Here is a 26,875-nt window from a genome sequence, read left to right on the forward strand (position 1 = left end):
CGGAAATACAATTTCAAAATTTACGGACGACACCAAATTGGGGCGTATAGTTAATACCAAGCAACACTGTGACAAAATACAGGAAGACATTAATAAACTTGCAGAATGGGCGTGTAATTGGCAAATGAATTTCAATATAGATAAGTGTGAGGTATTACATTTTGGTAAGAAGAATAAGGGGGCCACATACTGCTTGGATAATAAGAGTCTAAATGGGGCAGAGGAGCGGAGGAATCTGGGGTACAGATACACAAATCACTAAAAGTACCATGCAAGTTAATAAGGCTGTAAAAAAAAGCAAACCTAGCACTGGGGTTCATTTCTAGAGGGATAGATTGAAAAGCAGAGATGTTATGTTAAACTTGTATAGAACCTTGGTTAGACCACACTTGGATTACTGTGACCAGTTCTGGTCTCCATATTACATAAAGGATATAGAGGCACTGAAGAAGGTGCAAGAAAGCTTTACTAGGATGATACCAGAACTGAGAGGTTATACCTGTCAGGAAAGATTGAGCAGGCTGGGACTCTTTTCTCTAAAAAAGAGAAGACTGAGGTGCGACCTAATAGAGGTCTTTAAGATTATGAAAGGGTTTGATAGGGTAGACGTAAAGAAGATGTTTCCACTTGCAGGGGAGACCAGAACTAGGGGTCATAAATCTAAGATAGTCACGAATAAATCCATTTGGAACTTGCTACCACAAGGAGTAGTTGAGGCAATTAGCATAGATGCATTTAAGGGGAAGCTAGATAAACACGAGGGAGAAAGGAATAGAAGGATATGCTGATAGGGTTAGATGAAGTAGGGAGGGAGAAGGCTCGTGTGGAGCATAAGTACCGGCATGGACCTGTAGGGCCAAATGGCTTGTTTCTGTTCCATGTAATTCTATGTAATTCTATGTTCATTCTAAAGCCCCGATAGTAACCCTGCCCACCCGAAGGGAACGAGGCAGGCAGGGGGTTAAAAAAGCGGTAGAGTACTTACTGCTGTATTACAGATGCACTCTCACCCGCTGCCATTTTAAACATGCATTTTTCAGAGATGGCTGATAATATGTATTATGAATATATTAAAACCCTGGTACCATGACTCAATTAGGACCCCAATGGCATTTTAGCTCAAAATTGCTGCGTTCCACCCAGTGCCTAACTCGCCAGTAAAGCCTGGCGGGATTGTTATCTGAGAGCCACTGAAGCAGTATTTAAAGGGGCGCTCACCTGCAGCTCATTGGATCACAGGATCTTTGTGCTATTTGGATTGCCAGGAGAATTTCCAGCTTCCAGATCGCTTCTTTCTCATTTTTTTGCTTTATCACCCTCAGTAAATTCATCTGCTTATAATGGGTGCAATTATTGCTCATTTCATTTGCATGGAGGAACACTTGGACGAAGAGGAACAGCAGCCTCAGCAACCAACGCCAGCAACAGCAGGTAAGGGGGGTGCGGGGGGTGCTCATATGAGAAAACCGGGTGATGTGGGGGCTACCCTGTGACTCATCTGTGCTGCCATAATATTTTCCACAGTTGTTCAGGCGAAAATGAAAGCAGGAAATGCAACCTCGCTTGAAGAGATGGTGCATCTACAGCATATGCCATTATTTGAGCACAGAAGTTCCAGGAAATTATGCAGTAAGTGATTCATGCCATACATGTGCCACACCATAATTTCCTGGGACTTTTGCTTGCTTTGCCATTATCCTCACCAAAACAGAGAAAATTGAATTATTATAGCTCCGCCCCCCCCCCATTAAAATCAATGGTGATTACAAATTTCCTTAATTAATGCTAATTTTCTCGCTGTTGCCACTTAGACTGAAAAGTAATGGCACTGGAGACCTGGCAATGGCATGATTTATTGACTTTAAATGCATTCTCTGATTACATTCAAACGACTTGCAAACATGTTCGTTAATCGAGACTTGTTGAAAGACAGGTTCTTAAACCATGTCAATAAAAATGTATTATTAATGATTGTTTTCTTTTGATTTTTTTAACTATGTTTTTTTTTATGCATTGATTGTTGTTAATCTGCTGTTTCACAAGTTTGTTTCACTAAAACGTCCCTCAAGAATAAATAAATGCCAAAAATGGACAATTCAGCAATTCTGTATCGATATGTGTGCAAATGATGTTTAATACATGGAAGGCAAAACCATGCGTAAACTGGGCTGGAGGGTACAGCAAAAGCTGTTACAAAGAATATCGGTTTCTAAAGTCATGAACTCGAAGGACTTTTAGGTGATGCTGGCCCCAGCTATTATCTCATATTTAGATTAAAATATTCTGTCCCAAAAATTCATTGGCACAATGCCCGTTTTTCAGGCGCCAAGTGGGCACCTAAGCATCCAATAAGGCACACGTTCATTCCACACTGGTGGAGCGCCCGCACGCCATATTGGATTGGGCACCTTCGTAGGCACATGCCCAAAATATGTTAAACACTGATTAAAATATTTAAATAGGGATCCTACGTTTGTTGTAGGGCTCTTCTGTGATAATGGTCTGCCCCAGCGCCTGACTTGCCATGTGATAAACTTGCTCAGCAACTCATGGTGCTAACAGGCAAGAAGTACCTTTCAGCAGTACTATTTAAAGGGTTCAGCCACTATATACAGGTTAGATGGTTAGTCCCCTAAAATTACTGGTTAACTTGTGGACATTTTTTGGCTTGGAGGCCATACCCACAGCAGGTCTTCAGGGAGCACTTCTCCTTCCTGAACTTCACAGAGGAGCAATGTCTGAAGCGCCTTCATTTCACCCAGGAGTTTATCACTGAGCATTGTCACCTGCTGCAGCCACAACTCGAACCACCCGGGACACCAAAAAAATGGGCCCCATGAAGTTGGCAGCTGGACCAACACCTGCGCTCATTAGGGTAAACCTAAATTGGTATGCTTCATGCCCATTTTACATCTGAAAGATATGCACAATCCATACCAATTTCTACCCCTTTGTCAGCTATTACAGTTCAAAGGCTATCATATCTCAAAAGTATATATTAGAAGGCTGATTTCCAAAGTTCATATTACCAGTGGGAAGTCTTTCCCATTGATGCACATATCTGGAGCTTGTGGGAAAGCTGCCTCCCCGCAAGCAAGTAACGTGAACTCGGAAAATTACCCTCACGATGTCACATCATAAAATTGTGTGTGGATCATTCATGAATGGCTCAAAAAACACGGGCTGAAAACCTGCGGCATTTCTGGCAAACTCCCATCATAACTCAAATTGGAGTGTGCCAGAAGGGCTGGAAATTATGGCAGGATCTAGGTCTGTCATGATTTCCAGGAGACTTGTAAGGGGTGGAACCCACCATTTCTGGCTCTCAAAGGTACCTTGTGTTTCATCAGTAGATGAAATCAGCCATACCAAAACTGTGATGCATGCATGCGGGCCCCACCCAAGGTCCAAGTCTGTGATGCCGGCTGGATCCCTGAAGGTAACCAACAATTTTTTTTACACTTTAACCCCCACTGACTCAATGCAACGTAATCAAAAGCTCCTTCCATTCATGCAACATGTTGAAAGAGCTATCAATCAGAAACCAGCAATCACTGCAAAACCAACCAATCAAGTAATTCAAAAAACAACCTGTTAAACCATCTAAAAAATTGCTTTAACTCCTTTCAGCAGCTCTGATAATTTGTGATTCATTTGACCGGAGATCCTTAAAATTAAATTTATAACATCATAAACACATAAACACAAAAATTAATTCTCAAAAAAAGTCACGAATAAACCTATATATTTTATTTTAGAATTACCTCAAACAATTTTCCTCCGTACAGTTGGGTTTATTGCTTGAGTTTTGCATAGTTTCCTGTGCCTGAATTGTTCGTCTGAGGTTTTCTACAGATATTTCTTATTCGCTGAGCATGCTTAGAATTTGTAGCCTGTGATAATTAGGAGTCAGTAACTTACGTCATGGAAATCTTATCTAACTCTCTGCTGCCGAAATAGGAGTTTGTGTAGCCTGAATTTACCTATCTATCTCTGTATTTGTCTATTTCAGTAGTTGAAATTTTGGACATACATAAATTAAATCAGGATCACAAACTTCAGAAGAAGTCAAGAGGGATATTACAACAGTTAAGATAGAAAGAAAGAAGCCAAACCTAAGGAGGACAAAAACCCGGGTCAAGATGGATTGCACAGATACTCGAAGAAACTAGGGAGAAAATGGCAGAGGCACTAATATCCATATATAAAAATTCAACAGAAAAAGTACTAGTGCCAGAGGACTTGTGAACAGAAAATGTAATTCCTATCTTCAAAAAGAGAGTTAGAGCTAATCCAGGGAACTAATGACCAGTCAGCTTAACACCAGTAGGAAAGATACTGGAATCTTTGCTAAAAGATTAGGGAGGTGAAATTGGTCTTTGGCAGTAACACAAAACAGATGATAGCGATTCAGGGTGATGTCAATGGAAACGAGAATTGGGCAGGTGTAAAATGGGCTGCCAATTTGCTATTGTTGGTTTGGCACAATCACCGAAAATCCTAGAACACAAAACCATTAGAGATGGAGTATATGATCCAAAATAGTCAGCATGGGTTTCTAATAGGAAGGTTATGTTTAATCAACCTTATTGAATTCATAGAATTATAGAAAGGTTACAGCATGGAAGGAGGCCGTTCAGCCCTTCGAGTCCATGCTGGCTCTAAGCAAGAGCAATCCAATTAGTCCCACTCCCCTGCCCTATCCCTGTAGCCCTACAAATGTTTTCCTTTCAAGTACTTATCCAGTTCTCTTTTGAAGGCCGTGATTGAATCTGTCTCCGCCACCCCCTCGGGCAGTGCATTCCAGATCCTAACCACTCGCTGTGTAAAAAAGTTTGTCCTCATGTCACCTTTAGTTCTTTTGCCAATCACCTTAAATCTATGTCCTCTGGTTCTTGACCCTTCCGCCAATGGGAACAGTTTCTTCATGATTTTGAATACCACTATCAAATCTCCCCACAACCATCTCTGTTCCCAGGAGAACAATCCCAGCTTCTCCAGTCTATCCACGTAACTAAAGTCCCTCCTCCCTGGAATCATTCTAGTAAATCTCTCCTGCACCCTCTCTCTCAGGCCTTCACATCTTTCCTAAAGTGCGGTGCCCAGAACTGGACACAATACTCCAGTTGTGGCCGAACCAATGTTTTATAAAGGCTCATCATGACTTCTATACTTTTGTACCCTTTGCCTCCATTTATAAAGCCCAAGATCCTGTATGCTTTTCTAACCGCTTTCTCAACCTCACCTTCAATGATTTGTGTACATATACCCCCAGATCTCTCTTTTCCTGTACCCCTTTTAGAGTTGTGCCCTCTAATTTTTATTGCCTTTCCTCATTCTTCCTACCAAAATGTATCGCTTCGTAATTTTTTGCATTAAATTTCATCTGCCATGTGTCCGCCCATTCCACCAGCCTTCTATATCCTCTTGAAGTCTATCACTATCCTCCTCACTGTTTACTACCCTTCCAAGTTTTGTATCATCTGCAAATTTTCAAATTGTGCCCTGTACACCCAAGTCCAAGCCATTAATATATAATCAAGAAAAGCTGTGGTCCCAGCACCAACCCCTGGGGAACACCACTGTATACCTCCCTCCAATCTGAAAAACAACCGTTCACCACTACTCTCTGTTTCCTGTCCCTTAGCCAATTCAGTATCCATGTTGCTACTGCCCCCTTTATTCCATGGGCCGCAATCTTGATGATAAGTCTACCATGTGGCACTTTATCAAATGCCTTTTGACAGTCCATATACACCACATCAACTGCATTACCCTCATCTACCCTCTCTGTTACCTCATCAAAAAACTCTATTAACTTAGTTAAACATGGTTTGCCTTTAACAAATCTGTGCTGGCTTTCCCTAATCAATCCACACTTGTCCAAGTGACTGTTAATTCTGTCCCGGATTATCATTTCCAAAAGTTTCCCCACCACTGAGGTTAAACTGACTGGCCTATAGTTGCTGGGTTTATCCTTACACCTCTTTTTGAACAAGGGTGTAACATTTGCAATTCTCCAGTCATCTGGCACCATCCCCGTATCACGGATGTTTGGAAGATTATGGCCAGTACCGCTGCAATTTCCACCCTTACTTCCCTCAGCAACCTAGGATGTATTCCATCCGGACCGGGTGACTTATACACTTTAAGTACAGCTAGCCTTTCTAGTGCCTTGATGTCAAGGGCAGTCACTCCCACCTCACCTCTGGAATTCAGCTCTTTTGTCCATGTTTGGATCAAGGCTGTAATGAGATCTGGAGCCGAGTGGTCCTGGCGGAACCCAAACTGAGCTTCGGTGAGCAGGTTATAGGTGTGCAAATGGGATGGTAGTAGCCCAAAAATGGCATGGCATCACCTACGCTGGTGCTCCAGCTGTCATGATTTGGAACGGGTCTTCTAAAGGGTGGCTGGAATGCCCACCAGTATGTAGTGGTAGGTCCTTTTACTATGCGAATTGGGGTCTTATGACATAGATAGAGCCCCAGTTGCAATTTTGAGGGACAAATGGTCCCCAATCATTTTTGAATTTCATTTTTGTAGGCTCCACAATAATACTGTGGGCCGCTGAAGCGCCAGGCTCATCCCCCTCCACAATCGGTCACCCCCTCCCCTTCTCCAGACCCACCTGCCTACCGGCTAGCTCGGTATTTTTACCAGCTGGAGTTGCTCCACTGGCCAAGCGGCCAGCTGCAGTGGGACACCCGTTTAGAGCATACAGCTTACCGGGGCCGTGCTAATGAGGTCTGAGCCTCAAAATGCCTCGGGTCTCAATGGGCAGATGGCTGGAGCACTCCAGTATAGTTTTGCAATGATGACCAAATTACAAAGAATTTGTGTAAATTGATAATCCTTGCTGTTGTCTCCTTCCATCAAGCTTACTTCTTTAGGCAAGCTGGTCTGGGCTGTGAACTCATCCACAACTACTATCAATGGTGCTTTGGATTGGCTTACAAGAGGCACATTGCTGCAGGATAGTTTAGGTCTTGTTTGGTTTGTTTTTCCTGAGGTGGGTAGCTCCATCTTGGCACATTCCTCTAGCTTGGTCCTTATGAAATTTCTTTATACATTAATAATACTATCAATATTTCCCTCCAGTGTAGCAAACAACACAAGATATGGAATGTCATTAAAATGCACTGTACAGAGTGTAACATATGGGTAAGACATGTATGACTATGGTCCCATAAACCACACTGAGGCTGAAATTCCACGGGGGTTCAACTGATCTCCTGCCATAACTCCGGCAGGAGACAGCAGCCCCAATAAAATGTGAAAAATCATTAGTAATGAAAATTTCTTTTGACCACTGATTATTTAGAGTTCATCGTTATCAATATTATAAATGGTAAAATTTAACTGTGCTTTGTAATGACACTCTTGTGAAGGATTATAGTATTGTTTCCTATATTGGAGGATAATATTGATAGCTGTTCTGTAAAAGGTAACTGTAGCCTTTTCTGCTAGTCCAGATAAATAATGAAGGTGTTTCCTGAGTATATTTGTTCATGCAATAATTTGTGTACTGACCCAAAATAATGAAAGCCAACTGGACTTCTCTGAGATAGCTGTCAGTTGCATATCCTGTTGCCATGCAAGTAATGTCATTACAATGTCTGCCGTGAACTTTCACACATTTTATGAGTTTGTATAAAGTTTATACAATCCTTCTTGTTTAGCGTTGCTCTCAAAATGTCTTAGAAACTCCAGTTTTTATTTCATGATGGGTGCTAGAAATCCCTTTTCCTTTGAGGCTTTTTTTAAAACTTGCAGTTACAAAAACCTTTTTTTCCTTCTAATTTCCTCCTGAATGTGCTGACTTATCTCAGATTACACTCAGATTACAATTATGCAGGCTCCTGCGGTTTTCTTAACTGTTCATTCTTCATGTGCAAGCAAGGTATGGTAGTGTAGTGGTTATGGTACTGGACTAGGAACCCAGAGGTCTTGAGTTTAAGTCCCACCATAACAAGTTGTGAAAATGAATTAAATAAATCTGGTAATGTGTGGGCTGGCACCAGAAAAATTACCATGGAATCTCCTGAATATCGTAAAAACCCAACTAGGTCACTATTGCCCTTCCGTGAAGAATCCTGCAAAGCATACCTAGTCTGGCCTGCACATAACTGCAGTCCCACACTATATGGTTGGTTCCTAATGCCCTCTGAAGTAACCTAGCAAGCCATTCAAGTATTCACGCAAGAAAAAGGACCACCACCATCTTCTTAGGGCAACCAGTGATGAGCACTTACGTAGCCGTGCCAGCTTTGCCAACATCCTGAGAATAAATAAAATAGTGACTGTTGACAGACTATGTAACTGAAGGAAGAAGGTCGTATCATATGGGACAGCATGTCATTTGAGGATCGGTCTCAACAGTTTATAAGTCAAGTCCAAATATATTGTGTTCCTGATTTTTGGGGTTTTTGATTCTCATTGACCGTCTCAAATACTCTGCATGCTTGGAAAATGCACTGTGGGAAGCAGAGTTTCCATGCTGGTGAAATTCTTGTATAAAGTTGCACAAAAGGAGCTTGTGTAAGCCCTGCCTCCAATGGTGGAAGTCTCTCTCATATACAAACATGCACATTCTTGCAGTGTAATAAGATGTGGAAAGGGGATTCATGGAGCAGGAAGGGTCAGCAAGAAGGTGGAGGCAGATGCCAAGAAAGTTCTTCTGAATGGTTCAGAGTGGTACCCACCAGAAAGCTGGCAAATTTGGTCTCTCGTCTGTGTTGAGTGAGCTGATTAGAGGAGACAGAGGAGACAGAGGGACATTCTGGGAGAAGTCGGCTCAGTCACCTCTACTGAACAGTGGGTAGCAGAAGAACTGGTGTGGAGGAGCAGTTAAACCTGAAACACAACACTTGTGTTTCCCTCCCTCCCTCCTCCTCTAACCAAAAAAAAAGGAGGCACTGTGAGGAGGGCAAGCAAGTTGACTAGGAGGAGGATTGAGCTACTGCAGCTGCTGGAGGCACGAAGTCACAGCCAACAGGTAAGTGATTGGCTGGTGACTGGTAAGTAGTTTTTCTTTCCTTTTTTTTGACATTGTAGTTGTTGTTAAGCTAACTTAAGGGTTAAGACATGGCAGGAGATCCCAGACCCGTGTCATGTTCCTCTTGTGGGATGTGGGAATTCAGGGATCCTTCCTGTGTCCCTGGTTCCTTCACCTGCGGGAAGTGTGTCCAGCTGCAGCTACTGTTTGACCGCTTGACGGCTCTGGAGCTGCGGATGGACTCACTTTGGGGCATCCGCGATGCTGAGGAAGTCGTGGATAGCACGTTCAGTGAGTTGGTCACATCACAGATAAAAATTACTGAGGGAGATGGTGAATGGGTGACCAACAGACAGAGGAAGAGTAGGAAGGCAGTGCAGGGGTCCCCTGCGGTCATCTCCCTCCAAAACAGGTATACCGTTTTGGATACTGTTGGGGGAGATGGCTCACCAGGGGAAGGTGACAGCGGCCAGGTTCATGGCACCGTGGCTGGCTCTGCTGCACAGGAGGGCAGGAAAAAGAGTGGCAGAGCTATAGTGATAGGGGACTCGATTGTAAGGGGAATAGACAGGCGTTTCTGCGGACGCAACCGAGACTCCAGGATGGTATGTTGCCTCCCTGGTGCAAGAGTCAGGGATGTCTCGGAGCGGCTGCAGGACACTCTGGAGGGGGAGGGTGAACAGCCAGTTGTCGTGGTGCATATAGGTACCAACGATATAGGTAAAAAACGGGATGAGGTCCTACAAGCTGAATTTAGGGAGTTAGGAGTTAAACTAAAAAGTAGGACCTCAAAGGTAGTAATCTCAGGATTGCTACCAGTGCCACGGGCTAGTCAGAGTAGGAATGACAGGATAGCTAGGATGAATACATGGCTTGAGAGATGGTGCAAGAGGGAGGGATTCAAATTCCTGGGCCATTGGAACCGGTTCTGGGGGAGGTGGGACCAGTACAAATTGGACGGTCTGCATCTGGGCAGGACTGGAACCAATGTCCTAGGGGGAGTGTTTGCTAGTGCTGTTGGAGAGGGTTTAAACTAATATGGCAGGGGGATGGGAACCGATGCAGGAAGTCAGTGGGAAGTAAAGTGGTGACAGAAACAAAAGGCAGTAAGGGAGAGTGTACAAAACATGACCGGACAGATGGTCTGAGAAAGCAGGGCAAAGACCAAGGGAAGTCTAGATTAAACTGCATTTATTTCAATGCAAGAAGTCTGATGGGCAAGGCAGATGAACTCAGGGCATGGATGGGTACATGGGACTGGGATGTTATAGCTATTACTGAAACATGGCTAAGGGAGGGGCAGGAATGGCAGCTCAATGTTCCAGGGTACAGATGCTATAGGAAAGATAGAGCAGGAGGTAAGAGAGGAGGGGGAGTTGCGTTCTTGATTAGGGAGAACATCACGGCAGTAGTGAGAGGGGATATATCCGAGGGTTCGCCCACTGAGTCTATATGGGTAGAACTGAAAAATAAGAAGGGAGAGATCACTTTGATAGGATTGTACTACAGACCACCAAATAGTCAACGGGAAATTGAGGAGCAAATATGTAAGGAGGTTACAGACAGCTGCAAGAAAAATAGTGTGGTAATAGTGGGGGACTTTAACTTTCCCAACATTGACTGGGACATCCATAGCATTAGGGGCTTGGATGGAGAGAAATTTGTTGAGTGTATTCAGGAGGAATTTCTCATTCAGTATGTGGATGGCCCAACTAGAGAGGGGGCAAAACTTGACCTCCTCTTGGGAAATAAGGAAGGGCAGGTGACAGAAGTGTTAGTGAGAGATCACTTTGGGACCAGTGATCATAATTCCATTAGTTTTAAGATAGCTATGGAGAATGATAGGTCTGGCCCAAAAGTTAAAATTCTAAATTGGGGAAAGGCCAATTTTGATGGTATTAGACAGGAACTTTCATAAGTTGATTGGGAGAGTCTGTTGGCAGGCAAAGGGACGTCTGGTAAGTGGGAGGCTTTCAAAAGTGTGTTAACCAGGGTTCAGGGTAAGCACATTCCTTATAAAGTGAAGGGCAAGGCTGGTAGAAGTAGGGAACCTTGGATGACTCGGGAGATTGAGGCCCTAGTCAAAAAGAAGAAGGAGACATATGACATGCATAGACAGCTGGGATCAAGTGGATCCCTTGAAGAGTATAGAGATTGCCGGAGTAGAGTTAAGAGAGAAATCAGGAGGGCAAAAAGGGGACATGAGATTGCTCTGGCAGATAAGGCAAAGGAGAATCCAAAGAGCTTCTACAAGTACATAAAGGGCAAAAGAGTAACTAGGGAGAGAGTAGGGCCTCTTAAGGATCAACAAGGTCATCTATGTGTGGAACAACAAGAGGTGGGTGAGATCCTGAATGAATATTTCACATCGGTATTTATGGTTGAGAAAGGCATGGATGTTAGGGAACTTGGGGAAATAAATAGTGATGTCTTGAGGAGTGTACATATTACAGAGAGGGAGGTGCTGGAAGTCTTAACGCGCATCAAGGTAGAAAAATATCCGGGACCTGATGAAATGTATCCCAGGACGTTATGGGAGGTTAGGGAGGAAATTGGGGGTCCCCTAGCAGAGATATTTGAATCATCGACAGCTACAGGTGAGGTGCCTGAAGATTGGAGGGTAGCAAATGATGTGCCTTTGTTTAAGAAGGGCAGCAGGGAAAAGCCTGGGAGCCTGACATCTGTAGTGGATAAGTTGTGAGAGGGTATTCTGAGAGACAGGATCTACGGGCATTTGGAGAGGCAGGGACTGATTAGGAACAGTCAGCATGGTTTTGTGAGAGGAAAATCATGTCTCACGAATTTGATTCAGTTTTTTGAAGGGGTAACCAAGAAGATAGATGAGGGCTGTGCAGTAGACGTGGTCTACATGGACTTTAGCAAAGCCTTTGACAAGGTACCGCATGGTAGGTTGTCACATAAGGTTAAATCTCACGGGATCCAAGGTGAGGTAGCCAATTGGATACAAAATTGGCTTGACGACAGAAGACAGAGGGTGGTTGTAGAGGGTTGTTTTTCAGACTGGAGGCCTGTGACCAGCGGTGTGCCTCAGGGATCGGTGCTGGGTCCGCTGTTATTTGTTATTTATATTAATGATTTGGATGAGAATTTAGGAGGAATGGTTAGTAAGTTTGCAGATGACTCCAAGATTGGTGGCATTGTGGACAGTGAAGAAGGTTATCTAGGATTGCAACGGGATCTTGATCAATTGGGCCAGTGGGCCGATGAATGGCAGATGGAGTTTAATTTAGATAAATGTGAGGTGATGCATTTTGGTAGATCGAATCGGGCCAGGACCTACTCCGTTAATGGTAGGGCGTTGGGGAGAGTTATAGAACAAAGAGATCTAGGAGTACAGGTTCATAGCTCCTTGAAAGTAGAGTCACAGGTGGATAGGGTGGTGAAGAAGGCATTCGGCATGCTTGGTTTCATTGGTCAGAACATTGAATACAGGAGTTGGGATGTCTTGTTGAAGTTGTACAAGACATTAGTAAGGCCACACTTGGAATACTGTGTACAGTTCTGGTCACCCTACTATAGAAAGGATATTATTAAACTAGAAAGAGTGCAGAAAAGATTTACTAGGATGCTGCCGGGACTTGATGGTTTGACTTATAGGGAGAGGTTAGATAGACTGGGACTTTTTTCCCTGGAGAGTAGGAGGTTGAGGGGTGATCTTATACAAGTCTATAAAATAATGAGGGGCATAGATAAGGTAGATCGTCAAAATCTTTTCCCAAAGGTAGGGGAGTCTATAATGAGGGGACATAGATTTAAGGTGAGAGGGGAGAGATACAAAAGGGTCCAGAGGGGCAATTTTTTCACTCAAAGGGTGGTGAGTGTCTGGAACGAGCTGCCAGAGGCAGTAGTAGAGGCGGGTACAATTTTGTCTTTTAAAAAGCATTTGGACAGTTACATGGGTAAGATGGGTATAGAGGGATATGGGCCAAGTGCAGGCAATTGGGACTAGCTTAGTGGTATAAACTGGGCGACATGGACATGTTGGACCGAAGGGCCTGTTTCCATGTTGTAAACTTCTATGATTCTATGATTCTATGATTTAAGCCAAGCAGCAGTATGGGCAATATCATTAGCCCTGTGCTAAGTGGAGGAAAAAATCAATCATGTTTTTCGTTCTTGATTGCTATACATTGATTAGTATATTCCTACTGGAAATGCACCCATGTGACTGTGAAGTAAGGAGACTTGGGCTTCAGTTGTGATACACCCCCTCTCCCCAGTCACATGGCTTGCCAACAGCAACAACAACAACTTGCATTTATATAGTGCCTTTAATGTAGTAAAACGTCCCAAGGCATTTCACTGGACTATTACTAAAAAAAATTTGACACCGAGCCACATAAGTAGATATTAGGACAGGTGACCAAAAGATTGGTCAAAGAGGTAGGTTTTAAGGAGCATCTTAAAGGAGGAGAGAGAGGTAGAGAGGCAGAGAGGTTTAGAGAGGGAATTCCAGAGCTTAGGGCCTAGGCAGCTGAAGGCACGGCCACCAATGGTGGAGCGATTATAATCAGGGATGCACAAGAAGCAAGAATTGGAGGAGCGCAGAGATCTCGGAGGGTTGTCGGGCTGGAGGAAGTTACAGAGATAGGGAGGGGTGAGGCCATGGAGGGATTTGAAAACAAGGATGAGAATTTTAAAATGGAGGCGTTCCTGGACGGGAACCAATGTAGATCAGCGAGTACAGGGGTGATGGGAGAATGAGAATACGGGCAGCAGCGTTTTGGATGAGCTCAAGTTTATGGAGGGTGGAAGATGGGAGGCCGGCCAGGAGAGCGTTGGAATAGTCGAGACGAGAGGCATGGATAAGGGTTTCAGCAGAAGGTGAGCTGAGGTAGGGGTGGAGACAGGCGATGTTACGAAGGTGGAAGCAGACGGTCTTGCTGATGGAGCGGATATGTGGTTGGAAGCTCATCTCAGGGTCAAATAGGACGCCAAAGTTGCGAACAGTCTGGTTCAGCCTCAAACAGTGGCCAGGGAGAGGGATGGAGTAGATGGTTAGGGAACGGAGTTTGTGGTGGGGACCAAAGACAATGGCTTCGGTCTTCCTAATATTTAGTTGGGGGAAATTTTTGCTCATCGGACAAGCAGTGTGACAAATGAGAGACTGTGGAGGGGTCAAGAGAGGTGATGGTGAGATAGAGCTGGGTGTCGTCAGCGTACATGTGGAATCTGATGTGTTTTTGGAACGATGTCGCTGAGGGGCAGCATGTAGATGAGGAATAGGAGGGAGCCAAGGATAGATCCTTGGGGGACTCCAGAGGTAACAGTGCGGAAGCGGGAAGAGAAGCCATTGCAGGTGATTCTCTGACTATGCTCCTTAACTATGCTCATACATGATAACAAAAACAGCTGGTGAGGTATCAAATGACTACTGGTGCCTAGCTGACCATATCTCAGCACACAACCTAATAAGGTTTCTCAAATACTTTTAACCTTAGACTGCTGGCAGATTCAGAGATAAGACCTTCTGAACCAATTGATTTTGTAAGTTTTCAACTCACACTGCTGAAATAAACATTCATATTATAGTAGTAAAATTGCTCAATATCAGAAGTTTATATTATTACAATAACATTAACCGATTCTATGAAATTAAGCACTTAAAATGAAATAATTAAAATTTAAATAACTTATTTGACTGGACTGGAGGAAGGTTTCCTTTCTTCTGTAACAAAATCACAAAGATGTTCATTATAAACAGGCATAACATTTTGATATACATATGGCACAGAGGATATGTTACTTCATCTTTTCTCCCCATTCTCTTTTCCATTGTCTCTTTTTTAAAATTAAATTTGACTTTCTTCTACCTAACCTATCTCTTACCTCAACAAAAACCTAGCCTTAAAACTACTTCCTTGCCTGTTTTCTTTTTCCTCCATTCCCCTAAAAGACCATGATGAGAAACTAAGTGGGGACATCAGCTCAGTACAACTAAGATACACAGAACACCATGCTCCATACCGTAAACTACCCATGAATAATGCTATGGGAGTTCTACTAGTAAAATAATGTAATAATTATAATATATAATATCCATTTATATAAATCGTGATGTCATTGTGTAGAATCACAGGATACAAAATAGCTTCTTGTCAAATCATCTCAGGTCACGACCTGCTGCCAGGAAAAAAAACTTGCCAAAATCAAGCATCTCCTCCCTACCCCCCGCAAAGTCCAACTGTCTATATGGGAGGCAAAGTGTGTTCGCATGCACTATCACAACTGGGGTTAAATGATCTTGATAAACTGTTTTGAGTTTCGCTCTGATTTTAATGATGTCATCTTAACCCGTCTATGTGATACTAGTCTAACCCATTTCAGCTTGTATGGCTCATTTTTGTTTATCATTATCGGTTCAGAATCAAACTCGGGTCCTCTACATTTTTCTTCCCGTAAACAGGAAGGTTCTGTTTTAACTACACTTACAAAGAAAAGCAATTCCCACATCAGAATTATGAAGTTATTATGTAAAGAGTCCTGCTGCCTTTGTCCCAAATGCCTAAGAACCCAAGTTTAACCTTTGGACTTTCTGATAACTTTTGCAACTGCAGTGAACTTCATAAACAGATTGGCTCAGCTGCAATGACTATATAAATATTGCGCCAGGATAGGATTTAGTCACTTCAACAGAAGATCGGAGTAAGGAGCGTCAACTGCTCCACATTGGCTTCGCCATGAAGCTCAGTCTTCTACTGCTATTAAGCAGTTGTGCTTTCGCACGTAAGTTTTCGTTAACGTTTTTCATAGTAACTCATTACCCATTAAACGCGATGTAAAGTGTTGTGTATTCGGTACCATGTTTTACATACTGAGTACTGTAACATGTTTGCAATTAATTTATATTTCATCATTTACATTGTAGCCTACAATTGATATCGTTCCGAGGAAAGACTAATTAATATGATTAGCTTTCGAGTAGAATTAGTTAAAATTCGTTCAAATTTTGAATACTGGCTTTAGTTTCAATGCAAAGATAAATACTTTAAATTAAAATATATTATTTTAAAACTAAGACAAATTATAAAGATTCAACCCTATCCGCTCTTTTTACCTCAAACAAATTGCTTAAAATATATTAAAAACGAGGTCACCTGAAGTTTTTTTTCCCTTGACTTTTTAAATATTTTAACTTTTATTTTTGCACCAGTATGTAACAAAAATCGTAATATTGTGTCTGTTATATTGTTTATTTAAAACTATTTAATTGATGAAGAAACATATCATTCAAAGGATAATTATTGAAATGCCTTGCATTTAAGATAGTAGGAGAGATATTTGAAATGAAAGGCGCACTATTAAGTTTAGTTGTATACGTTAAAATACTACATATAAATGTATCTTCACTTTTCAGAAGACAGATCTGAAGACAGAAAAAGCACACACTGTTTAAGTAAGTCGTATTGTCTTAACTATATGACTATTACTATTGTCATTTATCTGATCTCAGTTATTACATATTTCGAGACCATCTTTTGCAAACTAAAAGAGAATAAATCACACCTTGATTACTTGGCATCAATTAACACAGACCGTTTAAATTCCATTAGATTTGTATCGAACTGATATAAACTGTTAATATTGTTATACTGAGGCGCAACCATGCCTACAGGGTTAACAAGGAGACATCGGGAGCAATTCTGGAATTTGCATTCGGGGAATAGGGGGACATTACCCATTCCAAAAAATACACGAGGAGACGCGGCCTCCCCACCTGCTGGTGGTTGCGCTTATGACGATGTACATGAATAAAAAATTCTGTCAAAATACCATAATCAAAGTCGAGACCGAGATACTGTGTGGAAGTTTCGTGTTGTTTTTTGTTACCTAAAGAGACCATTCTGCACTACGCTCGGCTGGTGGAACAGCGCCGCCCTTTGGGGGATCGTAATGATGCAGCCGGGGCAGCCGTTCCAGACTTTAGAACTGCTTCGATATTCCTGACAAGACATTGCTATTTACCAAATAACATCTGGATATGATGATCAGCACTATGATAAAAAAAATCTTAGGAAGCAGTTTATCCGGCTTAGAAATTATAACATAAACTTATTTTGCCCATTGCAGAACGGACCAATCGCTTCAAAAATCTTAAGAAGTACTTTTACAACTATGAAGCTGAAACCACGAATGGAATGGTCGGGACTGCAAACTCGCGCTCTGGTGCCCAGATATCTTGCAGAGTAAGTTGAAAGTTGCAGTCGACATTTTCCTATATGCGGAAACACCACATTTAAATCCAGAGCTCAAGACCTCCCAGATGATTTTTTCATATTTTCAAATGACTAGTAGGCTGTAAAGACCACCAGACACCATGTTTAGTAACACAGTATATGTATCTATAATTTAACTTTGGGTGCCTTTAACATTTTCCATTTACTCAAATATATCTAGTATAATGATATGCTTCAACCTAAGTAACGTGATAAGATACCACTGATTCGAAAAATGAAATAAAAATAATGTGTTTTACAAGTTTCTGATTATAACCCAGTAAGATAGAAAAGACTTGCATTTATGTAGCGTTTTTCACTACCTCAGAACGTCCCAAAGCGATTTACAGCCAATGAAGTGCAGTCACTGTTGTAAGTGAATAAAATCTGTAAATATGGTGTTACAAATAATACTTCGTTTACTTAAAATGGTGCTCTTGCTGTTGTCCCCCGATGTAGTTATTCTTCTAGAGATATTCCCAAACAAATTAGCTAACGAAGTTTGTGCATTATACTTTATAGCTATTTCTTCCAGGGCGGTTGGTGGTTCATTCTGTAAGTGGCCATGTAGAAGCTCCCAATAAAATAGCATTTTTTAAAATTTTGGAAACAAAATGATATCTTGCTTATTTGTTTACTTATATGTTTATTAAAAGCAATATGCAGCCTGAAACTTCCTAAATCCCTAAATGTACATGGTAAAACAATAATATAATAATATTTGGACATAAGAACGTAAGAAATAGAAGCAGGAGTAGGCCATGTGGCCCCTTGAGCCTGCTCTGCCATTCCATAAGATCATGGCTGATCTTCTACCTCAATTCTACTTTCCTGCTCTATTTCTATATCCCATTATTCTCTTAGTGATAGACTTCAAGAGGACATAGACAGGCTGATGGAATGGGTGGAAACATGGCAAATGAAATTTAACGCAGAGAAGTGCAAAGTGATATATTTTGGTAGGAAGAATGAGGTGAGGTGAGAGTGACTGCCCTTGACATCAAGGCAGCATTTGACTGAGTGTGGCACCAAGGAGCCCTAGTAAAATTGAAGTCAATGGGAATCAGGGGGAAAACTCTCCAGTGGCTGGAGTCATACCTAGCACAAAGGAAGATGGGAGTGGTTATTGGAGGCCAATCATCTCAGCCCCAGGACATTGCTGCAGGAGTTCTTCAGGGCAGCGTCCTAGGCCCAACCATTTTCAGCTGCTTCATCAATGACTTTCCCTGCATCATAAGGTCAGAAATGGGGATGTTTGCTGATGATTGCACAGTGTTCAGTTCCATTTTCAACCCCTCAGATAATGAAGCAATCCGTGCCCACATGCAGCAAGACCTGGACAACATCCAGGCTTGGACTGATAAGTGGCAAGTAACATTCACGACAGACAAGTGCCAGGCAATGACCATCTCCAACAAAAGAGAGTCTAACCACCTCCCTTTGACATTCAACAACATTACCATTGTGGAATCCCCCACCATTAACATACTGGGGATCACCATTGACCAGAAACTTAACTGGACCAGCCACATAAATACTGTGGCTACAAGAGCAGGTCAGAGGCTGGGTATTCTGCAGCGAGTGACTTACCTCCTGACTCCCCAAAGCCTTTCCACCATCTACAAAGCACAAGTCAGGAGTGTGATGGAATACTCTCCACTTGCCTGGATGAGTGCAGCTCCAACAACACTCAAGAAGCTCGACACCATCCAGGACAAAGCAGCCCGCTTGATTGGCACCCCATCCACCACCCTGATCATTCACTCCCTTCACCACCGGCGCACAGTGGCTGCAGTGTGTACTGTACAGGATGCACTGCAGCAACTCGCCAAGGCTTTTTTGACAGCACCTCCCAAACCCACGACCTCTTCCACCTAGAAGGACAAGGGCAGCAGGCACATGGGAACAACACCACCTGCCCGTTCCCGCCAAGTCATACACCATCCCAACTTGGAAATATATCGCCGTTCCTTCATCATCGCTGGGTCAAAATCCTGGAATTTCCTACCTAACAGCGCTGTGGGAGAACCTTCACCACACGGACTGCAGCGGTTCAAGAAGGCGGCTCACCACCACCTTCTCAAGGGCAATTAGGGATGGGCAATAAATGCTGGCCTTGCCAGTGACGCCCGCATCCCATGAACGAATAAAAAAAAAGGCAATATAAACTGAAGGGTACAATTCTAAAGCGGGGTGCAGGAACAGAGAGAACTGGGGGTATATTGCACAAATCACTGAAGGTGGCAGGACAGGTTTAGAAAGGGTTAAAAAAGCATTTGAGATCCTGGGCTTTATAAATACAGTTATGAAGTGCAAAAGGAAGGAAGTTAAGATGAACCTTTATAAAACACTGGTTCGGCCGCAACTGGAGTATTGTGTCCAATTCTGGGCAGCGCACTTCAGGGAGGATGTGAAGGCCTTCGAGAGGGTGCAGAAAAGATTTACTAAAATGGTTCCAGGATGAGGGACTTCAGTTATGTGGATAGACTGGAGAAGCTGGGGTTGTTCTCCTTGGAACAGAGAAGATTGAAAGGAGATTTGAGAGAGGTGTTCAAAATCATGAGGGATACAGACAGATTAGATAGAGAGAAACTGTTCCCATTAGCAGAAGGGTCAAGAACCCGACGACGTAGATTTAAGGTAATTGGCAAAAGAATCAAAGGCGACATGCGGAAAATCTTTTTTACACAGCGAGTGGTTATGATCTGGAATGCACTGCCTGAAAGGGTGGTGGAGGCGGATTCAATCGTGGCTTTCAAAAGGGAATTGGATAATTACTTGAAGGAAAAAAATTTGCAGGGCTATGGGGAAAGGGCGGAGAGCTGGAACGGGCTCAATGGGCCAAATGGCTTCCTTCTGTGCTGTAACGATTCTATGATTCTAGCGTCCAAAAATCTATCAATCTCAATCTTGAATATACTCAACGACTGAGCAGCCTCATCCCTTTGGGTTAGAGAATTCTAAAGATTCGCAACCCACTGAGAGAATTTTTTAATATTTCTCAAAACAAAAAGATAGCATCTCTTTTTAACATAGCAGCCAGTCATAGGAGCCTCTAGTTCCTGCAACAGATTAGGACCACTAACTGAAATTGAAAAGAAAGCTGAAACTATTAGTTTAATCTTACTTCTTTTCCACAGGTGGAACTTGAGGTTCCTCAATACTGTGCCCACACAATGCGGATAAGTGCATGCACCCTGAAGGAAGTGCACAGCATCAGTGCTGATGGCAAACCTAACTTTGGGCTTTCCAAGAACACTGAAGAGTTCCAGCAAGCTATGTCCAGGTGAGGAGACATTGGCTGTTTCCTGAGTCTTAATGGGTGAATTTCGACATGGGTACTTCCGCCGTTTACTATAATGTGAGCAGACGAGCCACAGAAACCCCGGTAAAATGGTGTAAGCAGTGGTCCTGAGGTTTTTGCATCATTTCCCTTGAAATTATGGCAGACGAGTGGGGGAGCTCAGCAACATAACATACTTTTTTATTTGTAAGAAGATATGATGCTAGAAATGTCTAATGATATTAGCAGCTGAGCATTTATTGCATTCATAAGACATTGCTCTGTCCTCCATTTTATCAGAGACTTTAACCCATTTCAAATACTGTAAATTAGCTAATGCCACTGTGAAAACAGTGAACAAAACAAGCGTTAAGTGCCCCTTCACTAATATCACAGACAGTAATTTCTGGTCTCATTTGTATTTCTGAGCAGCAGAAATCAAGAGAAATATGGTAGTCTTCTTTCAGGAGTGGCCAATTTGCAAATGTGTGGTAGTTATAAGTCTGGGTTGGAACATGTTTTTCAAAATCTATCTGACCGAGAAGTGTGAAAAAATAAATTAATTACGTTTCGGACAGTACTCTCTTCAACTGTATGCTGCTGGTGGACTTCCTTTATCCACTACTCCTTGTAACTTGTGGATGTCACTTAGCTTACAATATGATTGAATTAATAGGAATGCATTACTATAACACATTGGCCCAGAATTTAGTTATGGCCCGTTTTTGGGTGCATAACCAGTGGTGTGTGGACAGCATGCATCCCAACAAGGAAGGGCCTGAGGTTGGCCTGAAGTTGTTCCTCGGGCCACATTAACCTTATCTGGGTGAGCTGCTGGCAACTGTCGCGCCTCCACAGGCAGTTCATATATAAATCAATTTCGGGCCACTTACCTCACCGACAAGATATGTCCCAGGGAGGGTGGAGCGGCAGCTCAGGGTGGGGGGGGTGGTGGCGGTGGTTGGTGGCGATTGTGAAACTCTCGAGGTGTGAGAGCTCTCCTGCTCCTCCTGGCTCCATAGGAACATTCTTTAAAACGTTTTTTTTCAATGTTAAAAACTTACCTTTTGGAGTTGGCTGCAGCTTAGGCTGCTGCAGCCACTGATGAATCTGAAGCAGAACATACTTGGCTCTTGCTCAGCTCTGCGATGTCCAGTTTCAAAGAGGGGCTCTAAAACAGGCATTACTCCTCTCATTTACAAATGTAAGGGCCTAACACCTATTTTAGGCAGCTGCCAGAATGCCCGAAAAATGGCCCGACCCAATACTGGGTCGGCTATGTTTCAGGCATCCTTTGATCGTGGGATGTTGGCCCCCTAAATTGGCCCATTTTACACTGTAAAATGGGCACAATGAGGTCCAATTTCTAGGCCAATGTTGCTAGCCTTCCCAACAGGCATTTGATAATCCAGGAATAATTTAAGAAACAATTGGATGCTGAAATGAGGGGACTTCATGATCTTTCTGGAAGGATGAACTAAGATGGGTTGAATGGCCTTCCTCATCTGTAATAATCTTGTGATATGGGAAAGGGCAAGGAAATGGGATTAGACAGCCCCAGTTGAAGAACGAGCGCTGGCATAGGCATGATGGGCCAAATGGCCTACTTCTATGCTGTAATTTTTAAGATTCTATGAAATGTCTTTCTCCTTAGATATGATCTGAGATTCACCACAACACATGGACATCTGGGTGTCAATCTATACCCAGATGAAAATGAACCAACCAACATTCTCAACATCAAGAGAGGTATAATTTCTGCTCTTCTGGTGCCAATGGAGTCTGATGAAGATGTACAGACAGTTGACATAGTAAGAATATTTTTTTATTAATTAGTTGATCACAGTTCTAGAGGATTTAATAAAAATATTCAAATTGATGCTTAGCTTTTTAAAAAGTCCATTCTATAGCAAGTTTCCATAGTAAAATTTCTTGGTCCAAAGATGCAATATTATGTAATGTCAAATCGCATCATTAGCTGCTGCTGTTGCTGAGATGTTCATTCTGGGGCTGAGACTGATCCACACCCCAATTTCATCAGGCCTGCTAATAACTCCTTATTGAAATAATTTTGCTCTACCTCACAAACTATCCCGCCCACTCTGAACACAGCCATATAGGTGCTCATATCTGAAGAAACAAAGTGATGTACTGGTGGGGAATAAAAAACAAACAGCACTACTGACTCTTCCACTGGGAGCACACCAGGCTGATACCCACCTCCTGCTCCCAGCAGTGCTGCTCTTTCTGTGCAGTCAGGACCTGCTATAGATTCCTGAGACTGGGTTTAGAGCAGTTATTTAAATCGTATGTGGCTTTGTGCTGAGAGCAGGAGAGAATATTACTGTCAGGGCTTGGCCAGCCCACCTTGTTGTATTTAATTTACCCAAAGCAGCTCTTTAAACGATTCACACTGGGATGCTGAGTGTGAGCATGCCAGCACCCTTTCCCCCTAGCAGACTATTCATTTACAAAAAACCACCAATCAAGAGATTCTCAGTCATCCACCCCCTGATAAGACAGCATCACCAGCATCCCTTCCCAGCAAGGACTGGATGTAACAATTGCCAGTGCTGTTGCCTCTATCCCCACCTGAGTCATGATGCTGTTATCAGTCCCTATGCAAGGTTGCATAGAAACAGGTCAGAGAGATAAAACAGATTATCAAGAAAATGAAATAGAAAAAGGAAAAGAAGAGAGAAAAGAAGTAGCAAGGCGTAATATAGAAGTGGAGGAGACAGATGCAAGTGATGGAAGAGAGATGGACAGAAGTGAAGGAGAGAAACAGATAGACAGTAATTAAGAAATGCAGATGAACTCGGAGTTGGATCTTGTGTTGAATTCTGATTCTGCCAGACTCAAAAATAATTTAATCAAATACCCGCCCACTCATTCATTATGGGACATGACAACAGCTGACGGCTCCAAGAGGTTGGAGACTCCCTGCTCTGTAATATCAAATGTGCTTAAATGTATTGGACTGTGTGTGTACACTACTTAGAAACTATTTCTAATGGAAAGTAATTTGCTGTTAACAACACTGGAGAAATTAAATATTCAGTAATTATTAAACTTTTCCTGCTGAGTTGATGACTGTAGCCGCAGGCACAATAAATCAAGAATCAGTCATATTTTTCTTCCAACAATGGTAAATAATTTCCACAACATCTTATAAGGACCAAATTTATAAAGGGGAGCCTCACCCATCAGCTGCACCTATGGGGAAATCACAAGTGCTCCCAATTATGTTGTGTCATTAATTTTAACACATGGAAGGTCATGCACACCATATTTGTGATTTTCTGATATGTGTGACTGGTGGGCAAGACTGTAAAATTGGTAAAATTGGCCCTATGGTGTTCAAAATTTAATAAAAATAAAAGGAAATTTCACACTCCCGGGGGGGCTCCCTTGCAAAGAGCATGGTTTAGAGAATCAGGGATACAATGCTGTGGCTGTAGTTGTATCTGGATCTCTGACTCGCTCTCCCTTTGAGCATGGCTTTCCCACTAAGAGCTTGGAATTATTATATGCGAGACATAAGGTATTATTTTAACACTACTGGCTTCATTATTACTTGACATGTCAATTTCAAGAGAAGTTGGCATTAGCATTAAATTGTTCTTTTGAAGAAATTAAAAACAAACACATATCTATTAAAAATGTCAATTTTTCTCCCCTTTTGTGACTCAGGCTACTGTGTACGGTAACTGCACGAGTGAGGTCACAGTGAACAACAGAGCAGGGAATGCAGCTACTCGTATTACAATTGGAAGAGATCTTACTGCCTGTAATAGATTCACACCTATCACAGACTACAGTAGCCCTTTGGCACTGGTTACAGGAATGGTAAGAAAACAAAAATATACACTGAAGTATGAATATTGTTAAAACAGTGATTTTCTTTTGCAGTTTAAAGAGTTTTAAGTTTGATTATATAACATAACAATTCTTTCCTAAAAGTGTTTTCTTTATATATACAGCATATACCCATGTCATCCTTGTTGGGTAGCACTCAATCTTGCAGCTATTCCCTCGATGCGAAGAAGCACGTAACAGAGGCCATCTGCAATGAAAAACATATTTTGCTGCCTCGCTCTCATAAGTAAGTTGTTTCACTAAAATACCAATTAACAGCTCTGATTCACAGATCTAAATTTGATAGATTTTAAAAATCTCTTTCAGGACAATACAGCAAGCAAATATAAGAATATCTGCTCCTGACGTATTTTATTTATTTTAATATATTTATGTCAGTAAACCTGTGTTTTGGAGAGTTTGTTATTTTTTAGCTTTGTTCTTTTGGTCAATTTTGGGCTGTTTTGTGTGATGTTGTTATGCATGTCACTATACAACCTCTCAATACCTCTCATACCGGTAACTACAAAAGAACAAAGTAAAGATTCTTTTAAATTCCTTTTAAAAATCTTTTTAAAATGTATTTATTATGCAGAATACACATTCAGTCTGGCGCGTTAAGAAAAATAAACCATTTGTGTTTTGGCTATTGTAACTTTCACTAGGTATTTTCTATAAATCACTGCCCCCTGTATCTTCCACATAAATCTATATAATAAACTTTTTTGTGCCTGAATGGTCATGGCTGAGCTTTCCAGTTGGTTGAGTAAAGGCTAATTTCTGAGCGTTCCAATTGGTTTAATATTTCCACTGTGGAAAAACAATTAATTAGATATCAGGAAAAAGCTTTCAGCTCCATGACAGTTGCCCATTTCAATTTCCACTGCATGTTAAGGCAGAAATAGAGCTACAAAGAGGCAGGTCCTAACTTACTTGCATAAATAAACTACTGGCTCTTTGCCTCACAGCTTCTCTGCCTTCCTTACCTGTCAACATCACTACCACCACAGTTGTAACCTGCAGTTCACTCCCGGGGCTTGCACTTTCTGTTAGGCCTTATTCCTTGGTTTATTGCTAGCTCCCCAAATAACCTCATGTTCCACTCTCACATTTGCTGTACCATCTCCACTTATCTGCCTGTAAAAAACACTATGACAGATGTACTAATATTGGAAAAAAATATTCTAACAGTGATCAATGACAAAATAATATTAGGGTAGATCATGAACTATAACGCAGGCCCTGATTTAATCTCTCCTGCCCTGCGGAAACCAGGCCGGGGGGAGCAGTTAAAATGAGGCCAACAACTTACCCCCTCTGATCCCGCTGCCTTCCCTCCATGTCCCAGTGTTAATCTGCTCTTTTGAGCAGGCGAGCAGGACACCCATCCCAAGACGGCAGAATCTTGTTTAAATATGTAGATCGGGTCCCGATGACATCATTGGCCTGAGTGGGGCAGCAGTGATGGCTTCCCTATCAGGCCAAACCTGTCGGAATCTGGATCGTCGGCCAGAAGAGGCCCAGGCAGGCAAGTTTTAAAATTTTATTTTAGATGCCTTTCTTGGCCAGGAGTAGTAGTGCTCCTCCGGGCCCCACAAGGAAGCTTGGGCTTCCCTTGGCCTGGCCTCCCTCCCCCTCTCCTGGATCGTTTCCAGAGCCTCATGCACCACTTACCTGACTCAGGGACCGATCCCGCGGGTCCCTGGCTGCGGCCTCCTGCCGCCCAAATACTTGCTCCCGTCCGCCGGCTGATAGTGGATCTGGCCGGGTTCAGGAGGGAGTCGGAGAAAATTTATGGAAATTGGTTTAAAACTTACCATTCGTGATGAGAATAGATGGGGGCAGTTATACTGCAAGGATTACAAATCAAAAGCTGAAGGTGGTCTCCCACCTCTTGTCCAAGTGCATTGTAAATGTTTTTGCACCCAAGATACGCTGCATAATTTATGTCAATGGAAACCTAAAACTGCCTTTTATCAGTAGAACTACCTATTATAAAGTGTTACATGTGAAAGTGATTAAGATGTATTTTTTTCTTCTTGTTAGAGATCAATATGGAGCTGTGTCACATGTAAAGCAGACCCTTAAATTGGATGGAGTTGATATATCTAATATCAGATACTTTGCTAGTGGTAAGATACTGGTCTTAAACCATGACTTTTTTATAGAAATGCATAATAATTTTATTTACAATATTCTTTTTCTTAGTTTTACTCCTTGAAATCTTCCTTAGTGATAATGAAAGAAAATTCAGTCTCAAGTTTTAGTGAATTCCAAATATGCTTAATGTGACAATCTTACAGTATTTTATGGACTTTGAAAGAAAAGTAAACTGTAAAGCTAAAGTTTTTATATATTGAAAGGAATGGGATGAGTAATTTCATGAGTTTGCACTCCCAGTTGGGAACCTCATCCATTGGGAACACACATTAGGAATTTAGGTGTGAGCTCCCCATAATTTTAATGAATGGAAAATCATGGGGAGTAAGCACTCAATATCCC

The 26,875-nt window shown here is 42.2% G+C and overlaps 1 protein-coding gene across 1 annotated transcript in view; it reads left to right on the top strand.

Annotated features, from left to right (window-relative positions):
• Nucleotides 1–1,340: 1,340 nt before the first annotated feature.
• apoba (apolipoprotein Ba) overlaps nt 1,341–26,875 on the top strand; it is a 75,610-nt gene continuing 50,075 nt past the window's right edge. The window contains exons 1-9 of the mRNA XM_067985269.1: nt 1,341–1,431; nt 1,525–1,629; nt 16,374–16,412; nt 17,087–17,202; nt 20,373–20,518; nt 22,170–22,326; nt 24,209–24,364; nt 24,499–24,620; nt 26,420–26,505. Of these exons, the coding sequence (XP_067841370.1) occupies nt 1,341–1,431; nt 1,525–1,629; nt 16,374–16,412; nt 17,087–17,202; nt 20,373–20,518; nt 22,170–22,326; nt 24,209–24,364; nt 24,499–24,620; nt 26,420–26,505 (1,018 nt within the window). The remainder of the gene's footprint in view (nt 1,432–1,524; nt 1,630–16,373; nt 16,413–17,086; nt 17,203–20,372; nt 20,519–22,169; nt 22,327–24,208; nt 24,365–24,498; nt 24,621–26,419; nt 26,506–26,875) is intronic.

This window comes from Heptranchias perlo, chromosome 5 (assembly GCF_035084215.1).
Source record: "Heptranchias perlo isolate sHepPer1 chromosome 5, sHepPer1.hap1, whole genome shotgun sequence".
In the NCBI taxonomy this organism is placed as follows: domain Eukaryota; kingdom Metazoa; phylum Chordata; class Chondrichthyes; order Hexanchiformes; family Hexanchidae; genus Heptranchias; species Heptranchias perlo.